Source organism: Taeniopygia guttata, chromosome 1A (genome assembly GCF_048771995.1).
Source record: "Taeniopygia guttata chromosome 1A, bTaeGut7.mat, whole genome shotgun sequence".
Taxonomy (NCBI): domain Eukaryota; kingdom Metazoa; phylum Chordata; class Aves; order Passeriformes; family Estrildidae; genus Taeniopygia; species Taeniopygia guttata.
In genome coordinates this window covers 59,882,242-59,894,764 of record NC_133025.1, presented here as the reverse complement: position 1 = coordinate 59,894,764, position 12,523 = coordinate 59,882,242, and the positions used below count along the sequence as shown (strand labels likewise).

Genomic DNA, 12,523 nt, shown 5'->3' with positions numbered 1-12,523 from the left:
GAAGGAAATAAGATGTGTTGACAATAACTGAGTTTCAGGAAGCTAATATTAGTGGAAATGCTTTGTTACAACTATCCTGCCTAAAGCCAGTGTTTATTAGGTTAGAATTGAATTCTAAAGAGAAAAACAGCTGAGCTTTTTGTGACCATTTAGCATAAATGACAGCTGGGTCCCTTTAATGTGGGAATTTACACACTGTCAACTATGAACTGACAACTTGCCTAGCAAAGTGTTGTAATGTGGAAAGTAAAGAAGGAAAGCAATAGAAGGTTTTTTTGGTGAGAGAAAAAAAAAGCCATATCTTTCATAGTTGCCTATGGGCAATACTTGAATCTAGGACTTGTATCAGTTTTGTGTGACCAGACAGTGATGTGTTTATTTGGACAAAGAGCTCCTGGACTGTCCCTGCAGTCTCAGCAAGAACACAGATCTATGAACTGAACATCTGAAACTAAGTCATGTACAAGATAACAAAAGCAGGGTTTTCTCAGGTCTTCCTAAGTGATTGCTCTTCTTTAAGCTCAAAGCACCTGAAATGGCAGCAAGGAACAGAGACAGGTAATCCTTTGGATTTTGCACCCCCTGTATTCTTCTGGAAAACTGTAATCTAAAGGGTGGTGCGTAGACTCTGATGTCTGTGCCATGTCCTAACTCTTCAGGACTTTGCTGGGGCAGGTAAAAGTGTCTGTGGGCATGGTGGCTTTCCACCAGGAGCTGTGTTCAGCCTGGTTTTCCTCCTGTGTGCAAGTGGATCTTCACAGGTTGGGCAGAGGGACAACCATCCTGATGATATAATCTGCCCCTTCTGCTTTCCTTTGTCTTCTTCACATCACCCTGCCAGCCCTGATCTTGTTCTTTTGCTTCTTAGACTCTCTGAATTGATACTTAGTCCCAGATGTGATCCAAACTTGGGAATTGTTTTGTTGTTAATCAGCAGGTGTGATTGAGTAGTTGCACTGTGAAACTTGTGGGAATTTACAGCCTTGGCTAAGCCTTTGTTTGAAGGGAAAGGGAGTGCTATTCTGAAATGAACAGCCTGTTTGGACAAGAGCTACCAGGAGTGAAGTTAACAGGACTAAGCAGTAAATGGGGGGGAGAAGAATTAGAATGACAAGCAAGAGATATATAGGTAGTAAATAAGGGTTTGATTAATGAAAAAATAGTGTAATTTGGAACCTATGTGTGTTGATGCCATTGTTTGTTAAAATATAGAAATTGTGCCCATTTACACAAAATGTGGGCTCCCACCATGCTCCCTACTTTGTACAAAGTAAAATAAAAACTAGAACTACCTCATGTTGGTGTCGGAATTTTCTGTGCACACCAGGTAGCAAGCCTGTGTTCAGGGTAACAGAAGGACAAGAGTTACAAAACTTCATCAGCTTTTGGAAACCAAAGTATACATGCAAACAAGACCTGGTTTTATCATCTCTGAGCAGAACAGGAAATAATTCTCCCTTGAAGCACAGCAAGTCATCTCAAGCAATATTAAAGGCTGCTTGCAATGCACAGAATTTGGAAGCATTTAACAACTGCTAAATGTCTAAATTTATGCTAAACTGAGGGGTCTGAAGGCACAGAATTTGTGACTGTGCCCACTACTCTTAAAAGCAAGAGTTAATGTCTGCTGCCTCTGTGGTTTTGCACAGCCTTGTATAACCAGCTGTCTTAGAGGAAGCTTTGATGTATCTTTGGAAAGGTACTGGTATTTATAGAACACATATAGTGTGCATTTCCTCTGCTTCCCACCCCCATGCCTTCACAGAGAATGTGAGTTCTCACTGGATCAGGGTCATCTCAGAGATGAGATGTCCTTTGAGTCTCAAGGTATGCTCCTGGTTCAGTAAGTGTAAGTTAAAAAGTCTTCTTGAGAAGGCAGATGCAGGACAAGAATGCAGCTGCATATTCAGTATTGCTCTGCTGCGCTATCAGTACATTACTAACCATGGCTGGCTCTCAGGACACTAAAATTTACTTTTCTGCTTAAGCCCTTCTTAATCCAGAGTTAGTTTTTTTCATTAAAAAGCAGGTTGTGACTTTATGCAAGCTGAATGGAGTGTAGTTTGCAGAGAAAGGTGGACGAAGCAAGTAAATCTAGGAAGAAGAGAAATAAGACAGTAGGAATAAGTTCTAAAAATGCAGAGTCTGTGCTGGAATCCTGGCTCTGCTTTCTGGACCATGTCCTGTATTGCAGTGCCTGGTGAATTTATGATGCAATGGCAGATGTTGCTCTGTACATGCAAGTGAGGCCACCCAGAGAGAATTGTTGTGTTCTGCTGCATCCTCTCTCCCCTGGCATCCGTGTGCTCTGAGGCCTGTGCAGTAACTCCTGTCTCTCTGTCTCTGCTGCAAAGTCAGGCTTCGACAGGCTTGATAAATAAAAATCCCTGCACAGGTGGGGGTTTTTTTATTTGGTTTTTTGTTTGGGTTTTTTTTTTCTGGTTTTTTTGTTTGTTTTGGGGTTTTTTTTGCTTGAGGAGAGTATTAACTCTTGTATTGTAGACAAATCACATTCTGTAACTAAATCACTCTGCTTTAAATTCACATGTCTCTTCACCACCTTTTTTTTCATATGCTGGGCTGCACTGAAGTGCTGTGTGCTGCTTACATGACTGCCTCAAGCTCACAAGAGGCTTGGGGCTAACAGAAATATGTCCCATCCATATTTTGAGATCCTCTGGAATGAGCACTATGCAGATCTAATCTATTACTGTGTTTGGTGCACAGGATCTCATGACCATTTGACTTTGCACTTTCATGCCCTATTGAGAAGCTACAAGAGCTCTTCAACTAAAATGCTCCCATTTTAATTTATGCTAATACTAATTGGTAATGTGTCTGGGCAACTGGCTGTTTAAGGAGCTGCTGTCAAGCTCCAAATATCTTTGCCTAAGGCTCTGGATTGACCTGGCCCAGCAACACAACCATGGAGAGAGCCAGGGTGACTCAGATTGTCAGTACACTTTCTGTCATCGCAGCATTCCCTGTTCCTTCCTTCCTCAGAGGTGTCTTTTGTATATCAGCTCAGGAAGATCACTGTCAAGGATAGTTTTTCCTGTTTTCCTGGTTGTCCTGTTTTTCCTGTGTCCCTGCAGCTTGCCTGGAAGGCTTGTGAACTGCCTGACTTTGGCCAGTTCTGCATCAGGACCAGGCAGTTTTGGTTTTGCAGAAAAGCATCTTCTGTATCACATTTGTTGCATCCTGGTTTGGGGAGTGGGGATCAGATTGGTTTTGCATGCACTTACCAGCTAATTTCTGTACTTTTTTTTCCATTCACTCCTAATTCTCCTTTTTACTTTGAGCCCTAACACCTCCCTAGGCTCTCCAGGAGTGGCTGCTACCAAGATGTTTGTGTTCTCCTCTGTAAAACTGGTCTCGTTTTGTGTTGCTAGGCTACTCCCTTCCAGCTGCCACTGAAGAAATGTTCCGTGGTGGGAAACGGTGGGATCCTGAAAAAGAGTGGCTGCGGCAGACAAATAGATCAAGCAGATTTTGTCATGCGGTAAGGCAGAAACCTTAATGACACATTATCCCCCCTTCCACCTGCTCAGCCTCAGCTTTTCAGAGCTGTTCAGTTGGCTTAATCCACCATCATTTGCCTTGTTGCCCTGCCTTTGCAGGATGCTTTCCACAAGTTTGGGTCAGAGTGTGAGGAGAGGCAAACCAGGGTTTTGGCTTGGTTCTGCCAGGGGATGTGGGGTGAGGGACAGTGCTGGTCAGTGGAGTGGTGAGGGCTTGTGCAGAGTCTCAGGGAATGCTGAGGAGCTGCTTTTCTCAGCATTTGTGCAGTGGTGCCCAGGGTACTTCATCCTGCTCTGTGCTGTCCTCTGAAACTAAATGCCGTCTGTGCAAGCCATGGAACTCGGAACAAGTATGGGCTGATTTACGGGGTGAGGCTTGAGTTGCTACAAGCCAAAATCTTCTTTTGTTTTCCTTTGCTCAAGACTGAACTGTGGCTGTCTGAGAAAAGGCCAAACTTCTTCCCTTGATGTGAGGTTTTTGTGGTTCTTCACATTTCTTTGCCCTCCAACCTTCCTTAATTTACAAGAACCTGTCAGGAGGGATGTTGCACCAGCTCCTGCTTTTGTGATTCAATTTGGCACTTTCTAGGTCTGCGGTCCTTAAGGAAGAAAGACAGAAATTAGTTCCCCCCGATAAACATGAACAAGAGAAATGTTGTGGGGGAAAAACTGGAGGAATGCTCCAAAAGAGACGAGAATTGGAGTTTCTTTGGGTTTCTGATGGGTGCATAATGAACACCCACTGTAACAAGTCTCCTTATTCGATCCTGATGGCTTATTATAAAACTATACAAATTTGCTCTAAACCATTCCTGTAATTTCTGGTTTGCAAAGACCAAAAATGCCTTCATTATTAAATCCTTGTTAATGCAAAGAAACAGAACAAATTAAAGGCAAAGGGAAATGTATACTTGGAGCACTTAGAGAAGAGATGTAAAGCACAGGGGGAGAGCAGCACTCTGATTGCCATTACTGCAAAACTCCTTAGGTGTTCCATAGACTAAATACAAGAAACTGCAGTGTGTGCGCAGTTTCTTTATTCTACGTTTTCTAGAAATTCAAATACTGTAGGAGCAACCAGTTACAAAAACAACTGAAGTTTTAAAAAAAACCAACAAAACAGCAGCTATTTTAGCTTGATTATAAACCCCTGTTTCTCTGCAGGGAGGGTAAAGCAATCATTGTATGTACAGAGCTTGCTTTGATTTAGAAATAAGCAACAGGGAGAATCCTGCTAGAATCACAGTCACTGTCTGCTGGCTCTGTTCTATTAGTGATATGAAATAATTTTAATGGAAAATTTAGTTGATCTTTCCTAAATGTCATATCTATAATCTGAGAGCTGAGAGAGAAAGAACGCAATGGTGATTTCCATAACACTTTTCATTTTTTTGAAAAGAAATTTGTGTAATATCTTCAAAGTATTTCTGCAGTGTGAGATGTCCTTCCAGGTTTTGTCCTTGTTTGTTAATTCCCTTCACCTGAGTTTTGATTTCACTTGCGTATATTTCCATAAGCTTTGTCATTTGAGAGAAGATGACTGCAGTCATATGTTGTAATTGATGAGGTTATTTAATGAGTTTAAACTCATCTGGTGGCTGAGCATCTCCTACAAACACAGTTGTTCCAACCAGAGAGGAAAAGAGCAGCAGTTTTCAGCCCCTAAGGCATAGCCAGCTGTATATGCAATGAGAAAGGTGCATATGGTCTACATGTTTAGGTATTGTGGCTGTAATTGGCTCTTCTTCTGATATTTAAGTTTGTAATTCTTACTCCTAAGAAATATAAATTTCCCCCCCACCACCCTGCTCCCTACCTGCTAATGCTTATTTTAAGAGCCAAGTGTTGGGTAGTAGTCCTGAGCCATGTCTTTAACTCTATTTTTCATGTACTCACTTCTCAGTACCAGTTATAACAGGAAGAGAATTAAAAAGAAAGTTTCTTAGTATGAGTCTTGTGCTTTGGTGTGTCCCTCACCTGCAGAACGCTCAGCTGACCAATGCAAGAAAACAACTGGGAAGGTCAAGTAACAGAAGTGCTGCAGTTTCCTGTGCATTCTCAGGCCATTGCTTAATGTTTCCTGCACCTAAGGTGGGAATCAGACTGGCTGATGATGTGTTTAAATAACGCATCTGTGACTGGCTTAGGAAAGAATTGTCATTATCTAGGTGCTGGGATGATAAAAACTAGGGTGAGGTCTTAGTCCCTCATGGTGCTTTCAAATCAACTTGAACCAAAAATGGTTTTTTAAAAGCATGCCCTATGAGCTTGTGTTTATTCAAAGCAGAGAGCATCAAAATGTGATCTGCCAGAGATATTATGCCACCTTTCTACCCTAGAGCAAATCAGCTATAAATCTTCCTTCACAAATATTTGCTTGACATTTATTTTACTTTTTTTTAAGGATTTTTTTATTGTTAAGACTTTATAATTTTTTATGTCTGAGAATTAAAATTTCCCTATGCTTCTGGACTTTTCCTTTCCCCTTCCTATCAATGATTGCAGTCTCTGAAACCTCTTATTTTGATTATTTTTTTCTGTCTTCTTTTGACTTTCCCTAGCTTCTCCTAATTTGTGGTAGAGTGAACTAGAAGCTGTTTCCTGACTGAAATCTCAATACATTGTACACATCTTAACAAACACATTCATGAAAATGAGAAAATGTTCCTGGAAATTTTGTATGTCTTGGTGAATGTGATTTAATTCATCTGTGTTCCATGTAGTTAGGACATTGCTGTCCTTTTCCTTGGCATTTCTATATGAGAATTTAAGGTTTTGAGAGATGGCATTTATATGCAGATAGAGGCTGATATAGCACCACTGTGGTTTTGGTTGGGTTTTTGTTGTTTTGTTGTTTTTGTTGTTAGTTGGTTTTGGGTTGTTTGTTTGTGTTTTTTAACTTAACAAAAACTTCAGAGAGAAAACCCCAAAAACATAAACACCTAAAAGCATTTCTCTGAAAAAAAATCCAAATTCTGCTTATCTTTGAGAATCATGGTTTTGTTTTTGCCTGTTAAGCATTCCAAATACTCTTCATGTCATCTTTTAAAGGAGAAATTTGAAATTAATAGTGTTTGGAAACCAGTTTTTAGTGCAATTTTTATGTGAGTGGATTTCCCCTGACTAATTTTTGGGGCAGTGCACAGGCTTGGATACTGTTTGAATGTATCTTCACCATTATCTCCTGCACCTTCCTCCTCCTCCTAGGTCTTTACAGAGGGGCTTTTAGGACTGTTCACTGTGTGGATGTTTCCCTCTACTTCTGGTTTATTGAGTCTGGATTCTCTGCTTCCCAGAGTAGATTTGCTCAATTGCTTTGGCTTTATTCCATCATCACCCTGCCCACCAGAACAAGATTGTGAGCAGCACTGAGACACACGTGTCCAAAAAACAACCTGATTTTTCCTCTGTGTTTCCTCAGTAAAGTCTATAAGATGATGGTACCTCACAGTGTAATATTAAGAATGCCAGTAATAAAGCCTGTAATACCACAGAGTGGTATCATCCCTCTGAAGCCAGATACTGGTAAACAAGACAAAACAGTGAAAAACATAACTTTTTTAAAGAGTTTGGGTTTTTTAAAGAAGTTCTTCTGTAGGTAGTAACAGCCTCTTCCACAGCCTTTCAGCCTGTCAGAAATGTCAAGTGCATGTTTGGTTTTCCTTAGCAGTTACACTGATCTCATCTCTGCAAAAGGTTTTATTTCTCTATTTCCCCACAATCTGGTACAAAAATGCTTATAGGTGTGGTATAGTAGGGAGCAATTGTAGTAATACATAGTTTTGACATTTTCTGAAGCCTGTCAGTCCTGAATGTCATCTAAAATCTCCACTGTCTTTGTGTGCAGGTGCAACCTTCCTCCTCTATCCAGTCAATACAGCAAGGACGTTGGATCCAAAACCCAGCTGGTGACTGCAAATCCCAGTATAATTCAAAAAAGGTAGAGAGCAGATTTTTCCTTTTCTGGTTGGGGGTAGACAAAAAGAAAAATGCTTTATCTGTGTTACAGAAATTAGTGCATCAGTGTTGTGTTCCTAATAATCTGATCCTGGAAGGGGATCTGGAAAAGTTGCAGTAGGCAATGGTTTGGTGCTAGGTGAAATAATTGAAGGCTAAAGCTCTGATACTTTCAGTGTGAGCAGGAGAGCTAAGGGAGCACATGCTGATGGGTGCCCCAGACTATTCTGCTGGTCAGGCCAGCTGGCTGCTGCATCCCACAGAAAATGAAGATGCTGATTTGGGTTTCTCTTTGTTTCAGCACAGAAAACCTCTGAGTCCTCACTGTCTGTGCATTATTTGTTTGATACTGACTTACAGAGTATAAAAGGGGTTAGGATGGAACTGCTTGGCAGGGTGTGATCATAAAAGCTTTGCATTCTTGGGAAACTGGGACAAATTTTTGTTGTTTATTAGAGTTGGTTGAAATTTTCCAAATGTCAGTTGCTGATGAGAGTGGGGGGAAAAAATGTCAGTGCTCTCTCTCTCTGATTTTGTCTTCCTGAATTTTAATTGCCGTGTTCTTTGTTTATCCTCTGGAATAAGGTAGGTTGTTCTCAGGCAGAACAAGATCTGGTAGTAACCTGCCATGTTCACTGAAAAACACAAGAGAAAAAGTATGAACCAAGGGGATGAGCAGGAAATGATTAGGCATAAAGAAATTTATAATGTGAGTACTGGGGCCGGTGAAGGATTGTGAAAGGAAGCAAAGCAGGGAAATGAAATGCATGGTAGAAAAGCTAGGTGCTTTAAGAAAGGCACTGGCTTGGAAATGGATGTTTGATGGTATTTAAATGTAATATTTTTCCTCTCTTTCAGGGATTGAAGGGTCCTGTAGTTTAGTGTGTGGAAGAGATGACAGTCTTTGACAGAGTAGAACAGAGAGGACAAGCAAGAGGGAAATGGAGTAATAATAATAACAATGAGCTCCAAGAGCTGACTGCAGGCAGAGGGTGCCTGAGTAGGGGAAGGCACAGAAATGCTGTGGGATGAGATCAAAGCCAAACAAGCAGAACTGGCAGGGGATGGCGCCAGGTGCCAGGCAAAACCAGGGAGTTATTCAGGGCAGCAGATCTGAAGACAGAGAATCTGAAAATGCTGTGGCTTGTAGGTGGCTAATTGATTTAAGAAGTGGAATGAAATGGCCAGAACATCCCATCAAGGAAAAGATCCGTTTGGCCATGGCATTTGGGGTGAAATGAAGAGGAGCAGTGTGAAACACAACCTTTCAGAGGGTTTTACAGTTTTCAAGACAGAGGATTATTTAACTCAGGCATGTTTGTTTTGCACCCTCCCCTCCATCATGGTCTGGAGTAGAAAGCTGACTGGTAGTTACTATTTTTAAGCAGGAAAGGGAAGGAGTTTGTGATGTTTGAAGGAGTCTGTGGAGCCACACTGGAGTCTCCAACAAGAGGGGAAGGATGGAATGAGGAGATGGTTGAAGAAGCAGATGGAGAGAGCGAGGTGCTACTCTGTGAGGGTGGATATCTTGAGGAGTGGAGGGGGTTGGAAATGGGGAATAAAAGAAAGAAAGAAAACAAGATTGTGATTAATGTCAGTTTTCAAAGTGTGTGGACAGTTACTGTGGTGCAAGACCTTGGATGAGAGAGTATTGTGGAATGTATGTGCATGTGTATTGATTGGGGGAGATGCACAACAGTGACTGAGAATGACACAGGGAGCAAATTCATAGCACTGAAAATTGGCAGAAACTTCCTCTGCCTGGTCAGGAAGAAACATTTTAATTTTTTTAAATAATTGACTGATGTTTCCTGTGTGCTGCCCAGACTAATTATTTTATCTCCTGTGTGTTAAGTTAGAGTGGGGAAATAAAGGTTATATCTTGAAAGTTAAAATAGAAAAAAAGAGACTACAACTCTGTCATCACTCCTATGGAAAGAAGCTTTTTAGGAATTAAGGTTACTTATACATCCAGACTTCAATGAAATTAAAAGATACTGATATTTGTGACTGATGTATCTGTTTATAAGCTGTGAGTTATCTAGCATCACATAATGGGATTATTCATTGCCATTCTTCCCCTCTCCTCTTGTCCTTATTGAAGTATGTTGATATTGATGAGGCTTGACACCTCAGTTGTCTCTCAAGTGTCTTATGGCAGGTTTAGTGACTTGGTCCTGCAACACCATTCATGGTTTCTAAAAGATTAACCCTTACCAGATAATTTATGCTGATGCATATTGAGTAGGGCAAAGTTTTCATAGCAGGGATGTGAAAGCAATTTTCTGTGTGTCTCTAAAACCAGAATCAGTGCCTTTAAAAAACAAAATTGTTGGCAGTAGTTATTTCAGAGGTACCATTTCCCTATTGATTTAGCACCTTAAGATGGAAGAGTCACAATTTTAATCTAGGAGTACCTTGACTTTAAAAATATCTTCTAAACATTGCTTTTTTGCAAAACGTAGAGATCAAGTTCGTTCTCTGTTTCAGCAGGAAATGAGACTGTGCAGGTGTTGTAGGCACAGTTTGTGGTGATTTGGAGTGGGCTGTGGCCCAGCCTGATCCCTGGCTGGCTCCAGCTGTGCAGGACAGGTGAGAGCACTGAAGGGAACGAGCCCTGGAGTGCCCAGGGGCACTGACCAGCCCCAGAGGGGACAGAGGGCTCACAGGGGCAGTGCATCAGCATCAGGGGGATAAAAGGCTGGGCTGAAGGACCGCAAACAGCTGCAGACGCTTGAAGCCTTCTTCAGTGTCAATCATGGCTTCACTGTTCTGGTAAGCAGTACAGTTTTTACTTGTGAAATATTTTGCTCTGTTCTCATTTGGGTTTGAATGCCCTACCCTTTGAATGTCCTTCTCATTTGGGTTTCTATATAATAAAATAGCTATAATAAAATAATACCTTCAATTAGTGTAATAGAGGAGAACTGACAACAGAAGTACTGTAGTAGAAATTTTCCAGTGTAAGAGGATGTGTGTTGACTGTCCCAGTTTCTTTTTTTGTCTAAAACTTTTCACAGATGTCTCTCTTCAGCTAATATTGGAACTCACAGTCCTTCACTCCTGTGTGAAACACCTTTTTCCACTTTGCATTCAAAACATAACTTTTCTGTCAAAGCCTGTGTTAAGGTTGCACTTGGGATTGAAATGTTGCATAAAGCTGCTCCAGGGGCCAAGGTGACCTCTCCCACCCTCTAGTGTTGTTTTGGGACTGCAGTCCCACCTCTTTGATGTTTCCAGTTCCTTCCCCTACCATCCTACTCAGCTTGGCTTCATCTGCAGGGAACTGCTTTGTAGGCAGAAGATTATTTTATATTTGTACGGGTTTTATTTTGTTTCCAAGTCTATCTGCTCTAAGTCCCTCCTAGGAAAGAGGCAGTGCAGTAGCAGTACCTGTAGTGTGCCTACAGCCATTCTTAAGACTCTGGGGAAAATCAGCAAGGTTATGTCACTTACAGAGTTTGTTTCCATATTCTGAACCCTTGTCTACAGCTGTGGAGAGGGACGAGTCAGTGACCATAAAAATGCTTAAGAGACAGTGCTGATTTTTGACCAATGGTATAAGATTTGTAACTAGGAAACACAAAGAGTTTGTGGATGTGGATTATTATCTGTTTCTAAAGTCACTGGATCTGGGCTGTTTAGGAGAAGCCAATTTCATGAATTTCTTACCTTCAACAACTCTTGCAAATGTCATTCAATAATAATTTGTCTAAGCTTCTAATTCAATCTGTAAACAGATGCTGTCTGCAGCAGTGTTCCTTTCTAATGCTGACCTGTCTAACCTATGCACACTTACATCATCAATAACATGGATATAATACTCCAAATAGATGTTTCCCAGCCCTCAGGGAGTTTTAGACCAGCTGATGTTTTTTGGGGAGTATTTTACCCATGAGCTGTGTGTCTGTGACCTGTGTGGAAGTATGAACTTCCATCACTGAATGGGAACATTTTCCTTTCAGTAAATTAATTCACCTTTTTGATCTCTGTGATATTTGACAAGTTTTTGCTGCATCCAGTGTCTTGCACTAAACCATGATGAAGGAATGAGACTAAAGGCTAACATGCAATGATTCTGCCTCTCAGCTTGCAAATGCCAGTTAAATATCACTGCTGTTTATTAGGTTCCCATGGATTTTGAGTGGGCTTACATTTGCTTTCCAGTGTCCCCTACATTTTAGAGACAGCTAATAATCTTTCCTGGATTCAGTCTTGAAGACATCTCTGAATCCAACTGATTTAGACTACTAGGAATAAAAAGATGGAATTGAAGCAATGATTTGATTTAATAAAAGCTTCCTTCATCTTCGATCAAACAAATGTACAGTATTATGCCTGTTGCTTACACTCATGAAAATGTTTCATGAGAATTTCTCTTCAGTGTGTCTCCATGTAAAAATGACATGCTCTGTTCCTAGGTAGTTACACTGTTTTTTTCTAATTGCAAAAGATCAGAAAAAGAAAGGTAGAAACCACCCATAAAATATGTTCTTGAAGGAAAACCCTTTGTGCTTACCTTGTCCTTTCTCTACAAGTCAAGTGATGGGAAGATCTTTCCTTGTAAAGTCAAGTAGTCAACAGATTTTAAATGCTTCATATAGAGGTTCCTTTTTCATTCCTGGTATCAAAATTTATTTCAGATTATTTCATTGATAAGAAGTCCAAAGAGAAAAGAATAATTCTTTTAAATCACATTTTATGTTCTTCTACAAGAGTCTCTGAACATCTGTGCCAACAGCAAGGGGATAATATTTCTGGGCAATACTACTTAGGAGGCAAGGCTGTGATAAATTTCTGTATATGGAGGTTGCTTGAAGCCCCATTTGTTGGTAATCAATTTTTTTCCCCTTCTCTAATACAAAGTTTATTTAAAAACCTTTACATTTATAAATGTTGCCTTACTTTCTTTTTGTGTGGAACATCTGTTTTTGTCCTTGTTTGAACAGAAAAGGAAGCAAAACTGCGGGGATGGAGGGGACTGGCCGAGTGCTACCACCAGGCCAAAGGCATAGCCAGGAAAGAACAATTCCAGAATTTCTGGT

At 40.7% G+C, this 12,523-nt stretch overlaps 1 protein-coding gene across 1 annotated transcript in view; it reads left to right on the top strand.

Moving 5' to 3' along the window:
- Positions 1 to 12,523, top strand: part of ST8SIA1 (ST8 alpha-N-acetyl-neuraminide alpha-2,8-sialyltransferase 1) — a 108,059-nt gene that overhangs the window by 48,396 nt on the left and 47,140 nt on the right. The window contains exons 3-4 of the mRNA XM_002187229.7: positions 3,393 to 3,502; positions 7,369 to 7,461. Coding sequence (XP_002187265.4) covers positions 3,393 to 3,502; positions 7,369 to 7,461 — 203 coding nt within the window. The remainder of the gene's footprint in view (positions 1 to 3,392; positions 3,503 to 7,368; positions 7,462 to 12,523) is intronic.